Source organism: Mustela nigripes, chromosome 7 (genome assembly GCF_022355385.1).
Source record: "Mustela nigripes isolate SB6536 chromosome 7, MUSNIG.SB6536, whole genome shotgun sequence".
Classification (NCBI taxonomy): Eukaryota; Metazoa; Chordata; class Mammalia; order Carnivora; family Mustelidae; genus Mustela; species Mustela nigripes.
The window spans coordinates 706880-734130 of NC_081563.1; the positions used below are offsets into that span (position 1 = coordinate 706880).

Sequence of the window (27251 nt, forward strand, 5' to 3'; positions counted from 1 at the left end):
CAGTCCCTGCCCAGCCGAGAGAGTGACTGTGGTCCTCCCTGCCCAGCAGAGAGAGTGACTGTGGTCAGTCCCTGCCCAGCCGAGAGTGTGGCTGTGGTCAGTCCCTGCCCAGCCGAGAGAGTGACTGTGGTCAGTCCCTGCCCAGCCGAGAGAGTGACTGTGGTCCTCCCTGCCCAGCCGAGAGTGTGGCTGTGGTCAGTCCCCGCTTCAGTGCCAGCGTCCCTTCATCTGTCAAGCAAGGGCCACGGGTGACTCCCAAGACCACCCTCTCCAAAACCCAGGGTGATCAGTCATCGGCCTTTGAAACTTGGATCTCTTAAAAATGTAGTCAATCAGAACAAGAATAATCCTATAGCCAGAGAAAACCTGGAGAGAATATGTCTTCACCTATACAGCATTTCTAAGACGACATGAACGAGCTCTGAGCTTTCTTCTGTGTGTCTCTTTCCACGTCCTGGGGAGACTGAGTCAGTGGCCTTGGAAGGTGCCCCCCTTGGCTGTCCTTCCGTGGTGCTGGACCCCCGGGTCAGCACACTGCGGCCGTGCCCAGGCTGTGTCTGTCCAGATGAAGATGAGTGGCAAGCGCCTTGCTGCGCCGAGTCGGCCCAAGGTGTCCGCTCACACCCACCGAGGAGCCCTCTTGGCTTCAGGGCTCCCCGCACAGCAGGCACGCCCCACAGCGGAGCACCAGGCCTCCTCTGACCATCAGATCCATCCAGATCGCTGTAAAGTGAGGTACACTCAGCCAACTCCAGGCTTCAGCGACTCAACTCGAAATGCTCCAGGACAACGGGCAGAGGGCGACTCCGGGCAGACCAGCCAGCACCACGGCTGGGGCTCCTGGGTCACCTCCCCTCCATCCGCACACACCCAGTTGCTCGGGTGCTCACTGGTGACTCAGACCTTAAATGGCCAGGGGGTTAATTTTCAGAGCCGGAGGGTGGAGATTATCTTTAAAACAGAGGCTGCAGTGAGAAGTTCACAGAGCTGGACTTTGGTCTGGACGCACAGGCTGCTGGGATTCTGGAAGCTGATCTGTCGGGCTAAGGGAGAGTCTGAGAGCCTGGGCGCCGAGCTGTATGTAGGACACTGCAGGGGGTTGGGGGGCGTCTGGCCGTCAGGACGGCTCCTCCTCAATGTCTGCCCACTGGGCCCCCTGTTGCCATGTGAAGATAGGAACCACGGCCCGGCCCCCCTGCTCCGGTTCCTTTTCCCGTCTCCTGGCGCCCACTACGGCTCCCTGTCCTCTAGAGCCCTCGGCAGTGGCGAGGAAGGGGAGTGGGGGAGGGGAAGGAAAGGAGGGGCGCAGAGCGTCGCTGGGTCGGACAGCAGGAGAAGCGTGGCGTGGAGCGGCAGGGCAGGGGAGAAGCGGGAAGGAGCCGGCGCGTGCCTGCCAGTCACCGCCGGAGCCTCGCCGAGCGGGTTCCGGGTTCAGCACAGACGCATTCGCCAGGCAGGGCAGTGACACGCAGGCGATGGCACAGGCTGGGCCCTGCATCCCTGGCTTGACTCTGTTGACACCAGGATGGGCTCCTGGACACTGGCTGGGCCTCAGGCTACGTATCTGTGTAATGAAAGGACTGCCTGTCCTTTGTCCTAGCCCGTTGTGCTACAGTGTTAAAGCGTTCAGAATTCCCCAACGGCCTCCGCACGGTTCCTACTGAAGTCTGAATTCCCCCGTCTCCTGCTCGGCCTCCATTTATGACTTTGGAAACCATTTCGGCTAAATTTCAGGCTGGAGTCCGCTGACCTCACACATGCAGGACTTTTTGCTGATTCGCATGGTCGGTGCTCAAAGCCTTTCCCTGCGTCCATTAAAGGGAACGGGGGCTCGTGTGGCACACTTTCTGCAGACACACTGCGTCTGCCCCTCTCCTACTGGATCCAGCCTCACTGGCCGCCGGCTCCTGGTGCCGACTTTAAACGTGGGAGCAAAATCCAAACCTGCAAGGGAGATTTCATTCATGCGTCAGACAGCCAGTGGCCGGGAACCTGCTCGAGTCCCCAGAGGCCACCTGGCCTACGAGACCCTGGGGTTTAGACTGTTTCAAAACCCAACTTGCAAGGACAATCCTGCAGCCGGAACCCATGTTCTGTAACATCGTGTCTGCGACGAGGTGGCCAGCCCCCGGGAGCAGAGACGCCGCACGCCCGTGAGGACGGGTGCTGCCCCCCTCCCCCGGCAGCCGATGTGGCCCACCCAGGGGCTATAAAGGTGGGGGTGCTTCACAGCTGTGTCCCCCACAGACTCAGCTGGGCTTACCACCACCAGCATGGAAGAGTCTCTCTATGAGGACGACGAAGACCCATGACCCTGGACGGTCTCCGCTTTCCAGAAAACACATGGAATGCACGGTAGAGCCTAGGAATAACCGGGAAGCTGACAGGAGGGGGAAGCTCCAGGTAAGCAGACGCGGCAGGTGCGTGGCTGCCCATCCCCCACGCCCCTGTGTGCGGGAGCGCCCGAGCTCTGCTGAGAGTCTGGGGTCTGTGCCGCTGCTTCAGTCCCCAGTTCTGCTCCTCAGCAGCACAATTCGGCCCCAGCGGCGTACTTCCTGTGGTGGCCAGTGGAGCCTTGCCGACGCCCGGGGATCGAGGAGTATTTGTTGAAGGAACAGACCATAGTTTCCTCCAGGTATTAAAAGTGGAAGCCCTTGCCCATCCTGGGGTGGCGGGTTCTCCTTCACGAGACTAGAAGACGGCCTGTGTTTCATCGTCTGTGCGTGTTGGAGCCGGGAGGCCCCGGTACGGCAGCTGCCAGTCACGTGTGGCTGCGTGATGAAAGCTGAAGAAAACGAAAAGAACCAACTCTTCAGTCGCGCAAGCCGCATTTCCAGTGTCCCAGAGCCGCGGTGGCGAGGGCTAGCCTGCTGGCTGTCTCCGTCACCCCAAGCAAGCCTGTGGGCGGACCTGAGCCGGCCGGCCGGGACACCGTGGGCGGACCTGAGCCGGCCGGCCGGGACACCGTGGGCGGGCAGCAGGTGTCTGCGGAGTGAGCCCCTGGAAGGACAGCGGCTGCCGCAGGACGACGAGAAGGACGGACAGGGACGCCCGGCGTCAGGCGGCCGCTCAGGATTCCAGAACTCGACCTCGAGAAAGCTCCGTCTGTTCCTTGAGTCACAGACAAAAGCTTCCCTGCGACCGGGCCGCCACGAGGACCGAGGAAACGGCGTGTCCATTTCTCCCATGTCTGTCCTGTGGCCGGCAAACATCAGATTCTCCTGAAGGAGTGAAGCCGAGGGCGCCCTTGTCCCCAGTTAAGAACGCGCCTCATGGAGCAGCGCAGACACACTCACCTCCCAGGGACGCGTGGACACTTGCCAGATGGAGACGATGGCATCACGGCCGGGGCGCGGCAGGAGACAGACAGGCGGCGAGCAACGTGGCTGCCCCCGTGGGAAGGACGGGCCACGTCTCTGCAGATGAAAGAGCGCCGACGCCATCCCCCACACAGAGAGGGCTGAGTGGCGTCTGAGCCCCAGACACACACAGCGCTGGGGACACAGGTGCCCAGAGGAGGCTTATCCATGTGCTCGTCCTCGAGCCCTGGACTCCCTGCGGGGTGCAAAGAGCAGCCCACGAGGACCACCTCCCTGTCGGCCTGAAGGAGCCTCTGCCTCGTTGTTCTGAGGGTCTGTCCCCGAGGCGTCCGTCCATCTGGGAACCCCATCACCCCTCACGGAGTGCCCTGCCCTCGCTCTGTGCCGGATCTGCCACTCTCCACCCCGTGGCCTCTCACGCGGGTGCGGGGCATTTCCAGGCGCTCACGGAAGAAGGGCGCGTGAGGGGGACGTGTTGGAGGTTGCGTGTGTGGACGTGTTCCTGCGCGGCCCTGCCTACCACGGTGGCCTACCCAGGGACCAAGCTCCAACAGCCCCGCTCTGGGTGTGAGCGCTGCCTCCTTTCTGGTGTCCAGCTCCTGGCGACTGGCCACGGAGTCCACAACTATGACGAGTTTCGGTCCTCTGTAGGATGCAGGGGTTCCCGAGGTTCCTGGCAGGTCTGTCGGGCTGAGGCATGTGCTCACCTCCTGTGCAGGGCGCCTGGCGGGCTAGGCTGTGCTGCAGTCGGCTCGGGAAATTCTGCCTTTGCTTCTAGTGCTATTGTACCCTCCCTGGTTCCTCTGGGCCCGGGTTTCTAGGGTCTGGATGCTGTGATTCTGAAGCTGCCTCTTGCAATGGTCTTATCTTCTCTGTTTCCCCCAGAGTTTTGTGCTCTAACAGCGACATTCCTTTGACTTTACCTTCAAGCCTTGCGTTTTGACTTCTTATGTATTTTTTAAAGTTTCTTTCGGGTCCTAATTGTTTTCTAAGTAACTGTCTTCCCATTTCTTTGAGAGTATTCCGTTTTTAGGGGAGGAGTTCCTTCTTTTTACACAATCTCTGTTTTCTCCGGGTTGTTTTCTGTTGTTCTGTCTAGAGGCTTCCCCACGTCTCATCTCATCTCTGTGCACCTGCACACAGCGCAGGACCATGGTGACGGTGGGCGTCAGACCAGGCTGCTCCATGTGGCCATGCAACAGGAGAGCACAGGTTTCCCCCGGCACACGACATGCTCGGAAACTAGTGGAGAGACACTCAGGTCTGGGCATTCCGGACACAGATGCTCACCTGGCCCTCCTGTCTGTCCTTGGCCTTCAGGGACCCTGTGGCTTGTTCCCCCCAGAGAACACTTGGCTCAGTGTATCACATCTCGGGGGAAAGGGGCTGCTTCACCCGGCTCAGGGTCGGATGGCGGATGAAGGGGTCCTGCCCCTCCGCACACATGAAGCCAGTTTCCCAGCTGTCAGACCCGTCGTTGGAACTGTCTGGTGCCACCAATTCCTGAGGCTTAGGGGGTCCAGAGTCAGGTCTCTCCGGGTCGACCATGATGCTGCTGCTGTTGGGGGCAGGCGACTGACCACTGGATCAGACGGTCCTAGACTCTTGGCTCTGCTGCTTCCAGAATTCCACAGCTGCCCCCCAACCCCATTATTTTTCCCAGGGTCCCTTTGCCTGTGAGAAGCAAAGGCTCAGCCATCATTTCAGGGAGTTCTTCAAGGCAGCATGAGCTAATAAGTGTGTTCGACTCTTTCTCGAACTTGGACATTGTCTACTTCATTCTCAAGAACTGAAAAATGTGGCTCTGTCCTCCCTCTCTGATGTTAGACCCCATAGCATGGCCCGGAGCCCTCGTGGTGGTGAACCATTCCCCTGCCTCTCCTCCTGCGGTCCCTCACCCACCCATGGCCACTCTCTCTCACGGACCCCCACGACCCAAGTTCCACCCTCTCCTCCGAGTCACTCCTGGACAGCCCGGAATTCAGGGCCCTCTTCCTTAGAGGACTCTGCACTGTTTGATACTTAGCACCAACTGTGTCAACCCTACCTTACAGGGAGCTTGGCTTTTGAATAGGCATTTCCCTTAGTTGGTTTCTCCTTGGCTTAGCGACTTGACTTAGGGACCTTCTAGCTATTACCCCAAATCCCCACTGTGCCCAGTGACGGGGTGGGTCTTCAGTCCCTCTGTTGGAGGGACGGGTGTTGTGGACACCTTCGGTGCGGCCCCTCCCATCCTCAGCCTCCGTTCTACCAGCATCCGGCTTCCAGCAAGTGTGGGCCGTCCCCTCTCCTTCCACAGAACGACGCCTACTCTCTCGGCCGTTTACAAACTACGATGTTGAGAACATGAGGATAAAATTATTCCAAGAACCAAGCTACCTCTTGGCAGTAAGATTAAAAAATTACACGGCTCTAGAAAACACAGACACTCTACTTTAGCTAAAAATCTCAAGTAGTTAACAAGGTTTTCCAAAGTGGCCAGGCTCTTAGGAGCCCATGTCCTGTGTGATGATGACAGCTCTCTTGGAGCTGTGAAATCTGGCTGGGGAAGGAGCCTTGGAAATCACTGAGTCCACTTTTTCAGCTAGAAAATGAAGAAACTGAGGCCAGAGAGTTTAAGCGACGTGCATGGGCTCAACCCCGCAGTCCACATGAGAGCAGACTTCCTGTCCACTAAGCAGGCACTTCTCCGTCCGGCACAGGAGGGTGGAAATGAACAGCTGCCAGAAAAGCACCCGTCCCGGGAGCCCGTGCGTGCCCTGCAGCCCTGCCCGCACGGCAGCTCGGGCCTCCTGTCCCTGTTGGCTGGAGAAGCGAGCTCTGGGGGAGACACACACAAGCACACACCGCTGGGGGCTACGCAGTCAACAACTTGCTCTTGCTGAACATTTACACGTCGGCACCAATGCTCCTGCCCTGAAGGGCCCTGGGCCACACTGAGCACCAGCCACCAAGACCACACAGACGAAGAGACTGAATGCCACGGAGGCAGCATCAGGGACAGTGTCGTTGGAGAGGGGCGCTCCTCTTGGTCCCACCGCAGGCACGGACACCGTGGCGACCCTTGGTGCTGCAGCAGCGCCGGGTACCCTGACAGTCTCTGCCGCCAGGCCTCCACCTGCACGCGCCTGCTCCTGCGCCATGCAGACGAGCGGGGAGAACTGAGAGGCAAGTGGCTTACGTGTTTGTGCTGGGGGCAAATTCACAAGAAAACCCACAAAATAAGGAGCCGAAGATTTCCTTCTTCAAATACGTGCCAGGCGGTCCTCTGTCCGGTGCTCTAGGACATGGCACTTTGTCTCGATGTGGTCGGAAAGTACTCAGCTGTGTAGCAGTTCAGGTCCTGCTACGGCTGAAGACTGAGTTGTGGGCAGGTTTACTCAGGCCGGAGAGGACCCCTCTGGACTCTGTAGCTCATGTATATAAGAGAGAGACAACATTCCACACAATACACACCCGCACGTGCTCCAGGCAAAATAGGCCTTTGACAGAAACTGTGAAGCTTCTTAAATATGCATTTTCTAATAAGCTGCTGCAAGCAAAATATATAAGCTCTTCCTCCGCACGGATTTTCAAAGCCGCTCCACAGTTCAATGGGCATCAGGCTGCAAACGATGAGCCTTAAAATCTGGCCATTATAGGGAGGATTAAAAATGTCTTCTTCACCACGTAGCCCTGGTTTTAATTTCTGTGGCAATGATTAGCTACAAGCTGCTGTGCGTGTAAATTTTTTGGTCGCAGTGCAACCGTACAAGCCAATCCATGTGCCTCTGGGGCTTCCCAGCCCGTGTTTAGGAACATCCCAGCGGGATGAGCTATGTTCATTCCTTATTTACTTTCCAGCGTCCCCAAGAAACCCGCTCCCACAGAAGCACCCCACGGACCGCCTCACCAGGCCACCGCCCTGCAAGGAGTCCGGTGTGCAGACCCGGCTGGGGTGCCAGTGCGCCCGCTGCACTTTCTCACCGGGCACCGCCCACCTGGCTGCGGGTCTCCGCGCTCTCGGGGACTGTCCGCTGTTGCCCCTAAACCCAGGTGACAGGACAGGCGAGACTTCCTTGAGGAGGGCTCCGCTCGTGTCGAACAGGCAATTCTCCCAGAATCTGGGGAAAAGCCACGCCGTCGCCGTTTGTTTCAAATGAGGGGGAGTGACAGTTCATGGGAAAGGTGCTTTGAGGGCAGACTTGGGACATCCACCGTGCTCTTCCCGTTGGGTCTGTCCCGGCTCTTCTGAACGTGGCCTGGCTGTCGCATTCCCTCGCTCTCCGGCCCCTTCATCTTCGTGAGCAGATGGTGGCCTCGGAGGCAGGAGGTGCTCAGGATGGCTGTGATGCTGGCTGTGGCTTTTTAGGGTTCCCAGTCAGAAGGGCCGCGGCAGGTGTGGCTGGGGGCGAGGGGGCGGCAGCCTGTGCGGTGCCGGCCCACTGCTTTGTTTAGGGGCGATACCCCAGGCGTCTTCTGGCTGTGAGGTCCCCGTGTGCGTGCATGGCAGCCAGCTCCGTCTCTAGCCTCCCGGCGGTAGGCCCTCCCCTCTCTGCTTTGCTGGCAGGCTGCTCAGGTCTTTGGGCAACACGGAGAAGGACCATCTTCCAGGCCACACCTGCCACACGTCGGTCCTCCGTGTGGTCCATGCACTCGTGTCATCAAGCAGCGGGCTCACAGGCAGTCAGAGACGAGGTGTTTCGGTGGAAAGCCTCTAACCCTCCCCAGGGCTGTCCCACGCGGAGCTAACAAGTACTGAGGCTTCCCTGCGGCCCAGGCACTGTGTCTGTGGGAGGGGACCGGCTTCTGGAGAAATCTCCAGACGCGGACCGGCTGCGCTCCTTGCATCAGGGTAAGAGCCGAGGTGTAGAACTTCCTTCTTTTTGGAAGAAACGCAGCAGCGCCTCGTCCACATGGTGTGGAAACCCTGCAGGGAGCCTGGCGAGGGGAAGCCGGTGCCCGCGGACCCCAGCCGGGCGCGGTCATCAGACGCGACGCGGAGTCGGACTACCGTGCTCGGGGCTGTCCCGTGGCTATCCAGTCTGTCTCCACATTTAATCATTCAAAGTTGACAAGAATGTTTTTGTATCGGTTTTCCCCCCAAACTGCCTACCTCTCCTCCCTCTAAATGGAAAGATAAGTCTTAGTCCTATAAATGCCAAGGTTCTCAGACATTTTTTCGGGATATGAACGCTGCTGTGGGACCAGAGGGCTGGTCTGGAAGCTTCCTCACAGACCGTCGGCCCTGGTGGGAGCCGCTCCGTAACTACAGGTCTCGGGTTTCTCGACTGAGAAGACAGTAGATCCCTCTGACCCTCAGTGCCTTCAAAGGTCTAGATTGAAGGACCACGGACCAGGTGTCTCTGGGGCACAAGAGCACTGAGGTGATGGAAGGGGTCATCCTTGCTCCCCGAGGCTCACGGGCTTGGCCATCTGAAGGCTCGGCCTGGAGAGACAAGAGGGAGCTGGCTGCCGGCAGCTCTGGCTGCCCAGCGCACGGTCAGGAGCAGAGCGGTCTGGGCAGAGACCAGGCCCGGAGCTCACTGAGCTGGTCCTGCGCGTGCACCAGGGCGCCGCTGCCCCCGAGGCCGCACTGGCCCCTGCTCTCCGGCGGGCAGCCCACTACCCTCCCAGACGCCTGTCCTCCTGCTCCCCTGCGCCTCAAGCTGCGACCAGCTGACCATGGGGCCTCCGGGTCCTGCCCCTCCTTCCCTGCTCCCTCGCACATGGCGGGGGCCCACAGGGTCTGCTGGTGCCCGACTTGCCGTCTGGACCCCATGTGCACGTGCGGGGACCTTCCACAGCGTCCCCCTCACTGGCCCTGCTGTGGGGGCTGCTGCACAGGCCTGGTGACTCCTGCGCCCTGAGGAAGCACTCAGGCACGGGAAGAACCGGCCATCCTGGTGGCCTGGGTCCCGTCCATCACTGCAGTCGCCTTCAGCACTTAGCGGACGGCGGTCGATCGCGGGGCTTCAGGCGGGCTTCGTGGACCGGCTGAAGGACGACAGGGGAGGCTCCCCCGTGGGCCAGGCTAGTCCCACGTCCCTCCACCCCAGTGCCCTGCTGGTCCTTCGCAAGCCAGTGGGAGGCTCCCCTTGCGAGCCCTGACGAGCCGGTGGGGTGTGGCCTCGGTCCTTCTCCACCGCTCCGGGCCCCGCCGTAAGCCCTCAGGGCACCTGGGACCTCGTGCCGTCTGTGTGTCTGCAGAGAGCTGCCTGTCCTCTGGGGAGGAGCTCTTCCTCCCTGTGCCGTCCTCCGCCTCACCCAACAGCCCAGACACACGGTGCGGAGGCCAAGCATGAGGATGGCGACCCAGGAGCCTTCTCTGCGGGAAACTGAGGCAGAACTCACCTGCGCCCCCTCTGCACACCAACTCTTCCATTTTTCAGCCATTTTCCCAGTCAGAGCCCTCCTGTTCCCCACGTGGCCTGGCTCTGGGTGCTCAGTGAGCAGCCGCCGCGAGCCAGCGAGGGAGACCGTCCATCCACTTTGGGGGTGCTGAGGGCGGTGCCTGTGGGAAGGAGAGCGTACACAGGGCAGGAGCTGCCATCACGGAAGAAGCAAGGAAGCAAGCTCCGTTCCTCACACACACAGAGGAATCCGCGGGGCAGAGGCTCGCTGAGACAGACGCCGCAGAAAGGGAGGCGTCCTCCAGCAGGGGTGACGCCGAATGTGGACTCAGCTAGAAGTCAGGGGTCTGTCCCTGTTTTGCCTTGACGGGGGTGGGGGGGTTGGGGGTAGGGGGTGGAGTGAAGTGTTCCAGATCCTTCTGGGACTTGGAGCCAAAGCTGGGCAAAAGAAAAGTCTCCTAACTTCCATTTTCCAAAATGTCAAATCTGGAGCTCGTGTCCAAGCTGTGTCTTAGACGGGCGTCCACATGCGTGGTGCCTGTTGTGTTGACGAGTGACACGAGAGAGCTTTAAAGTGGTCCCTGAAGCCTGGTCTCCGGCTCAGCGTTTCTGAGCACGCGGCACAGGATGTGTGTAAAGCCGGGTCCCGGCTCTAGAGGGGTCCCCGTGGGCGCTGGCGTCCGCAGGGTCGTCCCACCATCCTCCGCCCTCAGCCCCGCTGATGCACCCCTGCACGTCCGTGTCAGGCCACTCACCTCATGCCACCTGACTTCCAGGATGGGGACGTGAGCTGGCTGGTGAGGTGTGCCCGTGAGCACTGGGGGTTCAGTCAGCAGAGCCTCATCCCGGGGAGGGGGGTGGTCTGCAGGGTCACGTGACCACGCACCAGCGTCCAAGTAGCTCCCAGGAGCTCTGGGATTTCCCAAATGAGCAACTGGCTCGGTCTCCCCGTCGGGCTGTAGGTCCCGCCCTCCATTTGCTCACTCCTGCGGGGTCCCCCTGCTCCGGGAGGCGGTCGCTGTGTCGTGCCGTCTGTCCGCTACGTTCCTTACCGGCTGTGTCTCTGGCTGTCGCCAAGGGCAGGGCTGAGCCTCCCTCAGCAGTGGCCCCAGGAAGGTTCGTGGAACCACCACCTGGCCTGCCCACGGTCAGGCCAGGCCCTCCGGGCAGCTCGGGGCCACAATAAGCCCCCTCCCAGAAGCCCGCACAGGCTGTGGGGGATGGACGGCAGGACAGAGGTGGGCATCGCTGGGCCTGTCGGCCCCTGAACTCCCGTCCGTCCCTAACCTACAGAGACTTCTGTAGGATGTTCAAACCCAGAACTCAAGCAATAGAAAAAGTAATCTATGAAAATGCTCTCAAAGTACTCTACACAGTTTCTTATTTTCAGGGGGAGAAAAGCTCTAATTCTATAATTTAGAAATCTGAATTTTAACTAGGTCTATTCTGTATTGTGCCTCATATTTAACTGATATTACGGAATTAAACCTGATGATAATTCTTGGGGCATCGGGCAGAGACGGAGCCCAGGTGTCTTCTGGTGATGGCCTGCAGAGCTCACGCTATACTCAGCGCTCAGGGCGCAGGTGCCCAAGGCGAGATCCGTGTTCTCCAGGAACCTGGGGTCTGAGGTAGTGGAGGAGAGCGGGCCTGGACATGCTAAGTGGGCCCCAGCATGTCCTCTACACAGGCCCCTGCCAGACCCACTGCCAGCTCACGGCTTTCCTCCAGCAGCCAGGACAGCAGCAAAGGCAGGGCTCATGTACATAACCCGTTCCCAGAGAAGGAATTAACCAGGCTTCTGGCCACCGGTCGCCCTGTCTCTGCAAAGAGCTGGAGGATGTCCCAAAGCCTGTAGTGGCCTGGCGGAAGCAGGAGCAGCCCCAGGATCTGCTGCACAGGCGGACCACCAGCTTCCTCAGCATTTGAAGGACAAGTCTGACCAGAACATATCCAGATGCATGGTCTAGCAGGCTTGCTGTCCGCTGGGTCACCCCAAGCTCAGGCTGCTTCTTGGGTAGATAGTAGGCAACACCCCTCGGGGAGACACACGGCAGGGATGGCCCAGGCTTCCGTACTGCTCTGACCCTTCCCTGGACAAATGAAGCCGGGACAGTTTAGGGAGCTGTCTCGTGCCGTCATACCTGGTGACACGAAGACTCCTTTCCCTCCTGGAGAGACACGACAGATCAAGGGGCAAAAGGAGCGTGTCTGGACGTACTCGCCATTCTGAGTTCAAATGCGGCAGCACTGACACGGGGGCTGGAGATCCTGGTCCCTCCTCAGCTCATGGGGACACGGACACAAGCAGGCCATGGAGCTGTTTGCCACGTGGCAGACACAGGACTCAGAGGAAAGGCACCGCCATGAACCCCAGGCTGATGACGGGCCGTGCACACGCCCGCGGGCAAGGCAGAGGGCAGGCAAGGTGACTGCGCACCTGCTCCCGTCTCTGCACGGACGCGCTTCTGCTTAGGCTTTGGTCGGGCCACTGGCCCCTCCTTTGCTGCCCACGCTCGCAGTTCCGGCCCGGGCAGGCGGCAGAGAGTTCCGAGCCGGGTGACCGTGACGGAGAGAAGAAGGTGCACGGCCCTTTCTGCCTGAGATGAAGCACTGCCTGCTGCTTCTGTTCAGCAGTGGGAAGAACCACCCCTGGGGCTCTGGGAAGAAGGGGGCTCTGGGGGCAGCTCATCCAAACACTAAAGGAGACCGTTCTCTGGGCAGAGGAAGCCGTGGCCTCCGTTGCTAACCTTGCTGTCTTCCAGAATTTCAGGAAAAGGCATCGTTGAAAATCACAGTCTTTAAAAAAAAACCTGGTCCTTTTATAAATGGCAAGATTCCTTTTCAAGTAGGAAGGAAGTGCTTTAGAAACCGGTATCTTCTGTTCCCTGCAGTGCGACACGGGCAGCCTTCTCGTCTGCTGAGGGGAACGGACACGGATTCCTTCTGCGGGAAGGAACTGAGAACCACATTTTCCTGTTCTTCAACTCTAGGCTTCTCCTTACGACAAGGCACCCCAGTGAAAAGATCGAAGTCATAAAAGACGATCTGCAAGGGTACTTATCACACATTGTTAATAACACGAGAAAGTTCCGAAAAACTCCGTCCTGTCCAGCCATCAGAGCAGAGCTGCACTGACTGCCAGCTGGCCGTGGGCTGGACGCCAGCCTCCGACAGAGAAATCGAAACCCTTCACAACACAGGAAAAGGTTCATGTTGCGATGATATGTAAAAATTAAAAAAAAAAAAAAAAAAGACATACAAATTTAAGCCCAGAGACTGATTTGGAAAAACAACAAGAATGCATCAGAATCCAAGAAAAAGTGGGGCCGCCGTGGTTGGGGCGTCTCGGGCAGAGGGGCCGTGAGTGTCTGCAGGCGCTGCCCTGTTTCCTCCAGCGCCCCGCGCCCTTCATCTCCAGTCCGTAGTGCCCAAGACGAGCCGCCCCACTGCGACTCTGGGTCACCTTTGACCCCCACAGCATTTCCTGGGGCCTCGCTGGTGAATCAAAACCCCTGAGGAGGTCGGGGGAGAGTCGGAGAGAGCGTCGGAAAAGCAAACTCATCTGCCAAGTGCTGAGGCTCGCAGCGGGCCGAGCTCCTGCCTTGCGCAGGCCTTCCCCCTCCCTGGCGCATCGGTGGCCAGCGCCCCCGCGGGCCTGGCGCACCGCGGACCGACCCCGGCGGGGACAGGAGCGACTGGGTGCCAGAGCCCACCCAAGTCCTCCCTCCTCTGCCTGCACCACCCCTTCCTTCTGTTTGTTAGAAGTCAGCGGGGGTTAACTTAGGAAGCGTCCTTGAGGGAAACTGCGCTCGCCTCGTGGGAGGCTCAGAGGGCAGGCAGCGCTTGCTGCTTTCTGCGCGGCGTGCAGGGCGGGCTGGGGCTGCAGGGGAAGGACTCCGCCCGGGCAGGGTCAGCAGCCCAGGAGGACTGGCCCGTGGGGACCGGTGCCACCGCCCCAGGGCCCAGGATTTCTGAACCTGGGAGTGCTTCACGTGGTCCTCCCGGTATTGTTGTCACTATTATGAGAATTATGACGCCCCTAGAGGGGATCCCACGGGGAAAGGGGAAGGGGCTACAGCAGCGTCCCTGATGTCTGCTGGCCAAGACCCTTCTTGGCAGCCACCAGTATTGTCCCTCATGTCCTACTCATGAGCCACGTCTCCTCAGAGCAAACCACGTCTACAGCCACGCTCTTGCTCCATGCCTGTGCCCCTCACCTGCCCCATCTGCCCCACACGTTCTGCCCCATGCCTGTGCCCCCACCAGGAGGGCGTGAAGCGACCAGACAAGAGGAGGGGACTGTGCCTATATATGTCCCCACCAAGACGGAGTCTCTGCTCCCTGACCCCGTGCCAAGCAGCTGCTGTCTAGGTGACGGCCAGGCCTGCAGGTGAACGGCGCCATCACACTGAGCGAGCCCAGACCACGGCTGAGATGGTCGCACCAGGACCGCCATCTGGTAGACTGTCCCCAGACAGCGGCCTTGCAGCTCAGCTGCTTTCCAGAGGGGCAGACAGCACCGCCGGAGCAGGCTCCCCTCCCCCGCCCTGCCCACCTGCTCTCAGGAGAGCTCAGCTACCCCGTTCTTGAGCCGCAGGACACGCGGAGGGGCTCGCCGCTGCCCCAGTGCACCACTGGATCGATCTGCATTATTTACGAGCGGAATTTCTTCTAAGATGCTCATACCCTGCCCTCCCTGGAGCTCTAGGAAGTGCACCCACTTGTACGGGAGGTGTACCTCCGCAACGGCACATGGACCGTTCGCTGGTGTTCACAGCCTGCGGCGTGGCTGCTACAGGATGGGCAGTGGGTCTTCTGAATCTGTTGACTCATCCAAGTGGAGAGCAGCGCCTCCCATTAGTGGGAAGGGGAAGGTGTGCCTGCCTTGAGGATTCACTCTGAGGCCTGCAAGGGCTCACGGAGACACTGGGTCCAGACAGCCCTCTGTGAGACGGGCAAGCACCCCTCGGGCTCCCCACGGCCCCAAGGCACGTCCCCGGCCCCTCCTAGCCCAGCCTGGGCCCTTCAGTATCCTGTGCTCCTCTCAGGCCGAGGCTGCGGGGCAGAAACCGCCAGCTGGCTTCTCTGTGCGGCTCTCAGACGGCGCCCCGACCCAGGGCACGCACACGAGGTAGGCCTGGCTTGGGGCTCCGAGTGGCCCAGGACCTCGGGATCCCTCCTGTGTGCATAACATGATACCCAGAGACGGCTCTGGAGGGGTCCCCATCCGGGGCAGGCCCGAGTCTACCCTGGCCCCGCCCCTTCTGTGCACACCGTGTCCTCGATGGTCTCATGACTCCACAGAAGGGACAGAGCAAAACGGAGGATGGCTGTCCACAGGTAGTTACACGTCCCCTACGCGGCCACAGGAAGGCCCTGGGAGTGATGCCAGCGGCAGCACCGTCAGGTTCATGGCTAGGGGCAGTGGGGGGACAGTCCGCTTCATCTGGTTCCTGGAAAACGCTGTAAACACATGACGGTCACAGTCAGGGCTGAAGTCTGCGTGGTAGGATGTCAGGTTGTCCTGTGGTGTCTGCCCAGGTCTGGGCTTGGGGACTAGACATTCGGGAACCTCCCACCACTGGGGAGCTGAGAGCAGGGTGGATTTGTTCAGGTGGCTTCTGGCACGTACGTTACCTGCAGACTCCACTGGACCCGGTCTCTGTCTGGCGTACACACCTGTTCCTGGGGGCAGGGGTTCTCCAACTCGGGGAGCATGAGGATCTCCTGGGGAGGCAGCCAAAACAGAGAGTGCTGGCCCCACCCCCTAGCATCTAATTCAGCAGGCCTGGGGTGGGGCTCAAGGCATTTGCCTTTCTAGAAAGTTCCTGGGTGATGCTGATGTTCTGGGTTACAGAACCCTACTTTGAGAAGCCTTGCCTCAGGGGAAGCTGACCCAGCCTCTTAGCTCCGGGGATGGGCTGGACGGTCATGAGGACGGTCACGTGTGCTGTTCAGGGATGGCTCGGGGATGGCCGAGGCCCCGCAGGGAGCGTGAGCACAGAGATGATGATGCTGATGGCAGCTCTCGGGCAGCTCTTCTTGTTTTTTCATGTTTCTAGAAAGGCCTCCTCTTGCCTTCTGTCTGTGATGCGGAAGCACACGGGAGCCGGGAGCTTTGCCACGGAGGTGCTGGATGATGGAGGCCGGCTCCCGGCCCCTGGCTTCCGGTTACACGAGACGCGCAGCAAGTCTTCAGAGGAAAGTCCCGCCATGTCCCTGGAGCAGTGCGATGTTAGAGCCGAGCGAGCACTTCTTCCCTCCGTCTTTCACTAATTCGGGCAGGACCAGTGGGCTAGAGTTTGGGGTTGCAATTGTATTGTGGGGTCTGAGGTTTGAAGCACCATTTTCTCTTCAGGACACGAGTACAGAGAAGCAGGAGAAGTGAGCGCTTCTCACGTCAGCCCTCGCAAGAGTCCTAGAAGTGGGGGTGTCGGAAGTGACGGGGGGTGTCAGTGAGCACGGGCCACAGCGCTGCTCACGGGGCCGTCCCTCCAGAGCCATCGGTCACGATACCGAATCCGGACGCTGCCCGCTGCTCCTGGAATCCTCGCCTGAGCGCACTGGGATCTGGCGAAGGGGCTTCCCTACCCCGATCCTGCCCCCTACACCTGGCCGCCACCCTCATTCCCACTTGGGGAGTGTACATCCTGCAGCATGAGGAGCCCCGTGTCGGCCCCACCAGCTGCGGCTCAGCCCCTCCGACCTTCCTCACCACCTCAGGAGCCCACCTCTCCACACATTCCCTCAAGAAAGCGGCTGCCCTGTATTTGCCATCATCCCAACGCACACAGTGGCGGTCAGAACAGAACTGTGGGTGTTTCGGGGGGTAACCCAAGACAGTAACTGTGGACACACCAATTCCTAATGAATACTGTATGCACGTTGCAAAGCCGTGTTTACACGTTGATCACGAGCCGAGAAGGAGACCAAGACTATGACTGCCGCGCGGAGACTCGGCCAGCACTGGTGGCAAACGTCACGTACGCAGGCTTCGTGGTTAGGCTTGCGGACACTACCTGAAAATGCCCGCAGGCCTTCTCTTCGAATATGGAATTACTTCAAACATATCCAGGTTTGTCCGCAGCACAGCTATGCCCTGTGATGTGTGACGTGTTTTGTTTTTCCATTTTAAACACACAAAATCCGTCACACTGTGCTCTACCGTGTGTAATGGACCAAGCAATGGCCAGAGACCTTTCCGTCTGGGCGGACGTCCCGTGGACCAGCGCAGGCAAATTGCTTTTTCAGGATAGTGGTCAGCAAGCTTCTTCAGGACGGACGTATTGTGACAATAACGGTTAAGAGCTACCTCAGTCTGAAAAGACCGTGCCTGAAGCTGGTGTGTTTGCACCAGAATCAGCCCTGAATGACCAGTTTGGGAACCCTCTTGCTCCGAGTCTACTTCACACACAGAAGTCCTGAGATCTCAAGATTTTGCCTCCATGGGCTGCTGTGCAAGCCATCAAATTGATGTTAAACATAAACGCCCGAACTTCCGATTCATAATGCCAGTGACGAACAGGACAAAGGACAGGCATGCCATAAAGTTCACGGACAGGGTGATGGCAGGCACAGCGACGTCTCTTCAGGAACAAGGGGAGTCTTTACCCTCGTGGGTTCATGAAGGAGAACACGGCAGACAGGCTGAGCGGCTTCGTGTGCAGAATGTTTCATAAACACCCGCAGCGCGCCCTGTTGTTCGGCCGCCGTACATTAATCAGAGAAGCCGGCAAGCACCGCCGTGTGCTCCGCGCACCCCAGTGAATCCTCATTTTTCACACGCAGGGCCTTGCTAATTAAAATCAGCTTTGCAATTAAATGTGGAAAATTGTGTTAAACTTTCAAGCATACTTAGGAAAAAATGCAATTATTTTAGGGCATTTTATTTTAATGCAAATGAAATTTCTATCAATATAAAACCAGCAAAAGGGAGGTCCCAGGATCCCTGTTTCTCTCGGCCTCTGTCCCTGCTGCTTCTGCTTCTTCCGTTTTTGTGTTTTTTGTTTTTTGTTTTTTTGGATTATAGATGCTTCTCGCACTTGCACGTCGCAATGCTCCACTATCTCTCGCCAGTACCTGGCTCTGCTCCAAGGCTCTTAGTGAGTGCTCTCTGTCAAGGCATGAATAATACAGCCCTGGGCTGCGGGCAGAATCCAAATGAGGCATCAGGAAGCAAGACCGACTTCAGCTGCAGCGCGGACGGGCGCTCCTCACCCCCACTGCCGCCATGACAGCCACACCGGTGGGTGCGGAGCTGCACGGGAGAATCCGACGATTTTCTAATAAAAAAGAACAGCTACCATTTGGAGCTTTTAATTTTAAGTTTCAAGATCCACTGATTTGACTCTGGATTTTCTAAACTGGGGAGGATTTAAACAGAACGCCCACACCCGTCACCTAGCTCCTGGGGCTTGTTGAGTGGGCGAGACTCTGACGCTAAATTTCAGGTCAAATTTCCATCAGACCCTGTGCTCAACAAGCAAATAAGTTTAAAGACTGAAGTGAAGGATCAATATAAATGAAATCCATTAAGTTGCAGAAGTAAACCCAGAGGGGGACAAAACAGAGAAGTGAAGAATGAATCATCAGGGCTTCCTCTCTCTCTCTCTCTCTCCTTCTCTCCTTAGAGGCTTATACAAAAATTGCTATTCAGAAAAGAGTCAGCAAATCCAGTCACATCAAATGTTCCAGCATGTATACAACTAGTAGAAAAAAGGCTAAAATTTAAACTCCTCTACATGGTTTAGAATTAATCTGTAAAGATGTAAATAAATTTTTATTGTTCCTATTTGTAACTGGTATTGGGAAAATTTTTAAAAAACTTTAAGAACGGTAAACTGGCCACTGTTCCGGTGATAAATTCCATAGAGAGGTCCACTCCTTTCTAAACATTGTTTGACTTTGTCTTTACCACGGACAATGTTTTGGCACTTGGCATTTTGCTCACATCTTCGTTCAGGCAATGCTCCGGGCTAATGATGCCATCTCTTTATATCAGGTAGTTGAACCACTCAGAGGATTCTAGATGAAGAGTACCCGTGGGGCTTCCTGTCACCGTGTCTCCACCCTTTCTCAAGATCTCCATCCTTGATTTGGGGACGTCACCCAGAAAGGCTGGGGGCCTCCCATCCTAGCCTGTGGTGCCCCCCTCAGTCCAGGGGCTGGGGTCTGGCTCTGCCGGGACGGACCCCTGCACTGTGGCGTCGTTCCCCGCATGCCGTGGGGTTTTGGTGGGGTTCGCATGAGTCCCACCTGCCAACAAAGCCACAGGCCAGCAACTTCCCTAATTCCAAGTGTGTGGCATCCAGGCACTTGTTCTGCACCTCCCTGCCGGAGAGACAGCTGCGTGAATGTGGGAAGCTACTTGTTTACACCCATGGGTGCCTCCAATGCTTCCAGGTCACAGTGCTTGCGCTCTGGGAGGGACGTGGTGGAGAGGAGAGCTGAGGGAGCCTGAGAAGCTCCTGTCCCTGAACTTGGGCGGCTAAGACTTTGGAAAACCCACTTAGGATGCCCAAGAGTGAGTTTTCCCCTGTGCAGAGGAAGCCCTGGGTTTGGACCCACGATCAAGATCCAAGACCATCTCTAGCTCCTGTAAGCACAGCTAAGAAAAGACTCACACACTAAGAGGAGCGGAACGTGCTGAGCCCAGCGCAAGGCCATGCGACCATGGGACCCAAGGAGGAGGTCGGGCTCACCGCGGCCAGAGGAGGCTGCGCCAGTACTTTGGTTTCTAGCAGGAGAACTATTGCTGGCCCTGGTGGCAAAGTCCACGGTGTTTTTGCCAGTAACATAGACCCTCAGGTGGGAAAAGCAGAAGATGCACGTGTCAAGACACTACCGATGTTTCTGAGGGCAAGCGTCTGCTACACCGATGAGACCCATGAGAGGCCTGGTCCCTCCAGGGTGCAGGACAGTGACTGAGCGTGAGCCCCCGCTGGTCAGTATATGGGGGTGTGGGCGTGTTCATCGTGGACGCTCGGGAGCCAAAGCAAGTCTTCTAACAGATAACGGAAACCATCCTTCGTTTCTCTTGCTTTTCCTCGGCTGCCGGGAGACTCAGAACAGAATGTAAGACTAGACTGAAACCTTTGATACATCCTGGGTTTCTGGTAAAATTATGTTCCTATTTCCCTTATGTTTTCCCTAATTTCTCTCCTTGACTCAACTTTTAATTGTGTAGTTGTACTTGTGCCTACCAGCAACCTCAAACTGCCCGTGAGCTGTGAACACAGGTAACACCACGGACAGATCACCTTCCGCCCGAGCAGACAGCTCCTGAAGCAGCGTGGACCGTCTAATAAAACGCGCATACGACAGTAGCTCTACCACTGTCCCCCCATTTCTTACTGGGATCTTAAATTACAAATTCTTTTTCACAGTATTCTTTCCTCTCATAGATCTTGCCCAGTGGCTGAGTCTCCTCTAAGCTCCGGGCCCAGTTTCTTACAGACCCACAGCCCCGCCTCAGTCACACCGAGGAAGCGTCACTAACAAAGCCATCGAGTCCAGCAGCTCCCACGGGAAGCCCATGTGGCAATGGGCTGCGTGACCAAGCACGGGGTCCGTGCAAGCGTGTGTCCCACAGAGCGACACTCAGGATTAGGGAAATTGCACTTGATTTTGATTTCCTTATTTTCTTATGCTAAAAATAAAGATTAGCCTGTAGGTATCATTTTATAATTTGGTATCAAATGTCCTAAAATATTTTTTAAAAATTTACATTGTAGATTCCCCCACTTGCCTCAAATTACTGTGTGTATGTTCAGATAAATGGATCAGTCCATATAGTAAAACATCTTTTTACTTGGCTATGAACTGACATGATACGTGCGTAAAATGAAATTGTATCCCTAAGAGGAATATATTCACTGAAGATTTTATGCTAAAAGACCGAAAGGAGAGTAATTTCATCAAAACCAAGACGCGGGCTGTCACTCTTGTCCTCTTGGCAAAGGCAGGGTCTGGGCAGGGACGTGGCCGCAGAGGTCACACTTGTGCTGTGGGGTGTGTGCAGGTGTGTACACAGAAGAGCTGTCAGAGGGGAGAAGCTTCCATAGCAGGAAATCTCTCAAAGCCATAAATGATTGAAATGGTACAGACTTAAAACAGCAGCATTCGTAAGATGTTAATGTACACGTGAGTCTTGTCTACTACAAGAAGAACCTTTTCAATTTGAAAAATTTAAACATCATCCCTTGGTTGAAATTACTGTTAATATATAATCACCAGGGAAATGCAAATCAAAACTACAATGAGGTACCACCAGTCAGAACAGCTAAAATTAACCATTCAGGAAACAAAAGGTGCTGGCGAGGTTGCAGAGAAAGGGGAACCTCCTACACTGTTGGTGGGAATGCAAGCTGGTGCAGCCACTCTGGAAAACAGCATGGAGGTTCCTCAAAAAGTTGCAAATAGAGATACCCTATGACCCAGCAATCACACTGCTGGGTATTTACCCGAAGAAGACAAAAACACTGATTCAAAAGGATCTGTGCTCCCTATGCTTACAGCAGCATTGTCCATAATAGCCAAGACGCAGAAGCCGCCCCAGTGTCCATCGACAGAAGATGGGTAAAGACGTGGTGTGTACACACAATAAGATATTATTCAGCCACAAAAAGTAAAAAATCTTGCCATCTGCAACAATGTGGATGGACCTAGAAGGTATTATGGTAAGTAAGGTAAGTCAAAGGCAAATATATGTCGAACCTAAAAAAAAAAAAAAAAAAAAAAAAAAAAGCCAAAAAACCAGCAACTGACTCATAGGTACAGAGAACAAAGCGGTGGTTTCCAGAGGGGAGGGAGGAGGGAGAGGGGCAAAATGGCTGAAAGAGGTAGGCTTCTGGCTATGGAATAAAGAAGTCCCGGGGACACACAGGGATACGGGTCAACGCTACTGTAACGCAGCCGTGTGGGGAGAGGTGGGGCCACACTCATGCTGTACAGGGTTGTCAAATCACCGTGTTGTAGCCCTGAAGCTAACCTAGCATGGCATGCCGACTATACCCAATAGGAAGCCATTGATAATATGTAGACACCCACCACAAAACTCAGAAGGGTTCCCTTGGTACCACACTGACACTCCTCTTGAGAACCAGCACACCAGTGACGTCAGTTCTGAGTGTACTTGGTTTTATGTAACAAGTCTGTAAGCATCTCATTCCAAAACCAAGGAAACTGAAGTCTGGAGGGTTAAATGATCTGCCCAACCCCCTGGACTGGCTAGCAGCCCCAGGGAAGCGAGAACCTGTCCCCATCCTGGAAGACTGCTCTTCCTCCATGAGCACCACATGACTTATTTCTATGAAAATATTAGGAATTCTAATAATTACATAGAACATGGTGCATTGTAAAAATTATGACAGCCTTTTAATTTAAACCATTTGTTGAAAAACTGTCTCCCATAAGATCTGGGGTGTTCCGTGCTCACACCAGCACCGTGTCTCAAAGGAAAATGCAGCCTGGCTGTCTTTGAGCCATCTCCAAGCCAAGCTTCAGTTCCTGTTTACACAGGGACGGGACGGCACAGGGAGACCTCAGGGACCCGGGCGCCCCCAGCTGCACGGGACACACCTGGGGTAAGAATGTGCTTCAACAGATTCTTTGGAGACTTTATAGATTTTCCTGAAAAACTGTGATTAACAAATTACGTCTAGCGGACATCTAATCCAAATTTTTTAGCCAACCATAATTGTATCTTTTAGTAATAGGATGGTACAGTTTAACTACTGACTAATCAAGACATGATGAAGGGAAAGCTTGATTTCATTCATGGTTGGCTAAATTGTTTTTCATTGAAAATATAAGCAATGTGGTTTTAAAAATTATTAGATTAAGAATTTACATGCAGGGCCGCCTGGGTGGCTCAGTGGGTCAAGCCTCTGCCTTTGGTTCAGGTCATGATCCCAGGTCCCAGGGTCCTGGAATCGAGCCCTGCTTAAAAAAAAAATCAAGCCATCTTAAAAAAAAAAGAATTTACATGCATATACCTTTATAAGACAACATAAATAAAGAAACTGTTTAACTTCAATGCTTGGTCATTTACTGTAATACACAGGAGCAATAAAAAAATGATAAATTAGTGTTTTAAATCACAAAATTCCCTTAAAAACTGACCTGCCATTCCTCTGCATGTAACAGAAGTCTGATAACCACTGCATCGTGGGTGCCCATTAAAGATTCCCCGTCTCCGTCAATGCTAGCATGGGGACTTGGGGAGTAATTTGTAATTTTTCCCTTGATTTTACTGAAGGACAATCAAAATAATTGCTTGATTTCACCCATAAATTAATGTTCAGCTGAAAAGGAAATAAAACATCAGGCAGTAAGGAAGGTCACCCGGAGGTACGGCCGAAACACCTGCTTGAGCATCTGAGCCTTCATTATGTGGGCTTGGTTCCTGATGGCTTGCTAGGACGAAAGACCTTAGTCCTAGCAATCTAATTTGTGAAAGATTAGCTAAAAATGTATTATAGAGCCTGTAAACATCTCTAACTCCTCATAGCCAACATCTTCCACTGAAAAATATGGTTGCAGGTAATATCACAAGAAGAGATTCCTGATGGAAAAGTCAATCTAAAGATCGATCTCTTCATGACTGTCAGCCCAAGCTGTATGATAGGATTCTGCTGCGATGCATTCCCTGCGATAATGACCCTGCCACCTGCTCTCAGAGATGTCCTCCACACCCAACTGTGTATGGGCCTAAACCCCAGGATTTGCAGGAATGATATAATCATCCATGCCCCAAAGGCTCACAAGTGGGATCTGCCTGGACGTAGATCTGCCCTAACCTCCCCCTGCGGACGCCCAGGTGCCAGCTTGGGCTTCCTTTCCTACAGGAAGATCAAGAAGGTCACACTCTCATTTACGCTCCGTGACTTACCACGCTGCAGCCACCAGAACGGACAAATGGGCAAGGACAAGCAGGCCATCTCCGTGAAGCAGGGGAGCTTCTCAGTATGCTGCTGCCCATGTGGGAAAATGAGTTTAAGGCCGCTCTTAATTTGTGTCATCTTATGTGTTATCAGATTCTGCCTGGAAACCATGCACGTGACGTCAAAGGCTGAGTTCACATCAGAGGGGAGAAAAGCCAACACTCACTGTTTCCCAAGAGCACCCCCCATGCAAGGTCACCCTTTGGTCTGGGTCCCTAGATAAGCCGGTGTACACAGCTCATTGTGAAAAAGGTGGTCATTACCTTCTGTGTCTTGCGTATTTGCCACTGACGTGACCACTGCCATCACATCCAGGTGTGGGACAGCTGCAAAGGGAAAGAGGGAATTACACGGGCCGTGCTGCTGGGGGGGGGCCGAGTGCTGGGGAGCGTCAGGCGCACGGACGCCGGAGAGAAACCAGGCAGCAACTAGGGGTGCTTTTCATCGGCAGGTCTTCCATCAGAGTGGCTGGGCGGGGCAAGCCCCCGGTGAGCCCAGGAGGGCCGTCTGCCTGTTCCGAGGCTGGGTTTTCTCGGTTGTTAATGGGGACGCGTTTTGCCCCCCGAGAACTGACCTGAAGAGCTCTTGTACGGCTGGTTCCGCGGGAACTGCAGAGATGGAAAAGAGATCGAGATTTATCATCTCTCACAATCCCCGGTCCCGCAGAACGCTATCGAGGGTGGGGTCAGAGCAGGGGTCCGGACGGACGGAGCACACGTCTCCCCAGGATGAAGGGGGCCCCGAAGGGCTTCCTGGGGCCTGGGGACACGCGGACGTACCTCGAACCCCTTTGGACCGTGTGCGATGACGCTTCTCCTCGGCGTCCACCTCCATCTGTGGAGAGATGGGCAGGCGGTCAGGGCGCGGCTCCCACATGTAAAGGCCCGCGGGACGCGGCCAGCCCCGGCATTGTGGCGGTGGCGGGGGAGCCCTGTATGAGAGGCGCGGGGGAGGGAGGCATCCGGCGAGCTCCCTGTGCTACTTAAAACACCAAGCCGACCCCCACTGCGCAGAACGCTTCGTCCGGGAGCCCGACCCTGCGCACCAGGGCCGCCTCCGATGAAGCCCCAGGAGCAGACGCTTTGCGATTTGCAAAGATGCATCAGGATGGGTCTGGCTTAATTCTGAGCTGCCTCATTCGTACCGAGAACGTAAGAGATGGATGTGATGTGTGCAGGAAGGTTCGGACGTGCCGTCTGGAACCGGAAGGCTAATCCGGTCACAGCGTTAGGAGAAGCGGGAGCAGGAGGACGTGTTGAACCCAGGGGCCCGGCTCCCTGTCGTTTGGTTTGGGATGCAGTGGCCGCCCGCTGTGGTCTGAGGGGCTCGGATGGATCCCAGGGACGCGGGCCCTCTGCTAGGAATGGACACAGCTCACGCTTCGGCAATGACAAAGCATTTTTCTGTATCACCTTATCGGGTCCTCACAACAATTCTGTGAGGAAAGTATCTATGTTGTACCTAATGTGTAGGTGCGACCTGCCCAACATCATCCAAGTAGAATTTTTGGTCCAGGACCCTGAAACCCAGCCACTGGCTCACACATCATGTTTTTTTTTTTTTTTTTTTTTTTTTTTTAAGATTTTAAAAATTCACTTATTTGACAGAGAGAATCACAAGAAGGCAGAGAGGCAGGCGGAGAGAAAGAGGCAAAGCAGGCTCCCCGCCGAGCAGAGAGTCCGATGCGGGGCTGGATCCCAGGGCCCTGGGATCATGACCTGAGCCGAAGGCAGAGGCTTAACCCACTGAGCCACCCAGGTGCTCCTCACACATCATCTTTAAGCCAAGGGACCCCTGCGGGACAGGTGGCCGCGAATATTCCCACACGTGTGAGTCAGTTCCACATGGTGAAGCCGAGCGCTGGGAGAATTCGGCTCCACATGGCAGACGAGCTGGCGAGAGAAGAGCCACAAGGACCAGCTCCCCTCACAAGGACAGGACGCCTCCCCCCATCTGTGACGTCCTCGCCCATCCAAGGTCCCCTGAGGCAGAAGACCGGGGCACCTCAAAATGTCTCCCAAGCACAGGTCACTTCCCCCACACGTCAGGACGAGGGGGTCACAACGGGGTGCAGAAAGGTCGTGAGGCGTCAGGGCTCCGTCAGACCCCGAGGGGCGGAGCGCAGGCTGCTCTGCTCTTACGACAAGCTGCTCGCAAGGCACCGTCCTCCAGAGGGGACACCAAGGCGCCCTGGCGCGGGCCTGGAAGCCCCCGACGGAGCGTCCCTGACGACCGACCACCGAGTTAGTATTTGCTCGTGCTGTGTGCGGAGCCCGGCAGCAGCCCAGGAAAATCCCCTCAAGGAAAAGCAGCTCATCGAATGGGCTTCAGAGCTTCTACCGGAGCCGTGTGTGCAGGCTGCGCACGACTCAACAAAACCGGGACTTGGGGGAGGGACGAGCCCGGGTGAGGCGCATCCCTGCGGAAAGGCTTCGCCGGGAAGGCTGTGGGGTTTCAGAAGGGCCGTCGGAAAAAGGAAGATTGTATTTTCGTCATGGGGAGACCCCGGCAGCCGAGCTGTTGCACGAACGCGTGAGGGGATCTGTTTTCTGGGGAGCGGGCGGGTCGGGGAGGCGGGACAAGCAAGCGGACAGAGGCTTGCGGTGCAGTGTGGGGCCGGGGCCCCAGGGAGGGCGCAGGGGGTTCCTGCTGACCCAGAGGGTGTTACGGAACACGGGCCGGGAGGTGCCCCACAAGGGCATTTTAGGAAAAAACCAATCAGCGGCCGCCGGAGAGCAGGTGCAGGGAGCAGGGGCGTGAGGCGGGCGAGCGGGGATTGGGGGAGCCCCGTGCCGGCCTCCGCGGGCGGCAGCTCGCTCCGGGAGAGCGGGAGAGCGGGCGTCCAGCGAGGAGAGACGGGGGAGCAGCACTTAACAAACAGGCCAAGGAAAGTCAGCGTGGCGCGGCGGCCCGCGGCCCTCTGCTGTTCCCATAGCCGGAACCCCGAGGGCAGGCAGGCTTGGACACTCCGCGGAGAGCGTCCACAGCCCCCGCTGGGATCACGCCGGGGCTCCAAAGTCGCTCCTCTGCGCGGGTACAGTTTCAACACTGCAAAACGGTAGCAAAGCAGATGGGGCTCCCACGGCGCGAGGCCGGCGAGGACTAGCATTCGGGACAGTGACGGGGAAGAGCCCGCGTCACACTCTGCCACACTGTGCGCCCGTGCCAGGAAGGACCAGGGACGCAGAGATGATGCGGTGGAATCCTATTCTTTAGGGAAGTCCAGCCGCGCGCTAACGAGGTGCTAGAGGGGGGGGGGGGGCTCTTCTCACCGGGGCAGGAGCAGCTTGGCGGCGCGGTGTCTGACTCGCTCTGCGAGAGAAGGAGGGCCTTCCTGGGCAGCAGTCTGAGCTGAGTTTCAAGGTTAATTGCAAGTTTGAGACTTAAAGTGGGGGGCGTATTCCAGGCGGAGGGGAGGAGATGTGCAAAGGCCCTGGGGTTTGCAGGTGCATTCTGGGGCTCCGAGGAGGGACAGGGCTCAGAGTGTAGGCCACTTGGTGCCTTCCAGGAGCACCATGGACAGGTCACCCCGTGTGCCCTCTTCTTCGTGCTGCCACAGCCCCTGATGGCAAACCTGCCTTTAGAGCCCCACCCCTGCCCCGTACTGGCGATAACTCAGGACAGAACTTGTTACCAGGGGGGCTGAGGCTGCC

The 27251-nt window shown here is 56.6% G+C and overlaps 1 protein-coding gene across 12 annotated transcripts in view; it reads right to left on the minus strand.

The window, feature by feature from the left end:
* Positions 1–27251, minus strand: part of MYT1L (myelin transcription factor 1 like) — a 390720-nt gene that overhangs the window by 102322 nt on the left and 261147 nt on the right. For all 12 annotated transcript variants that reach the window (XM_059405073.1, XM_059405070.1, XM_059405071.1 and 9 more), the window contains 3 exons: positions 24378–24432; positions 24173–24206; positions 23862–23924 (listed from right to left, as the gene is read on the minus strand). In XM_059405073.1, coding sequence (XP_059261056.1) covers positions 23862–23924; positions 24173–24206; positions 24378–24432 — 152 coding nt within the window. The remainder of the gene's footprint in view (positions 1–23861; positions 23925–24172; positions 24207–24377; positions 24433–27251) is intronic.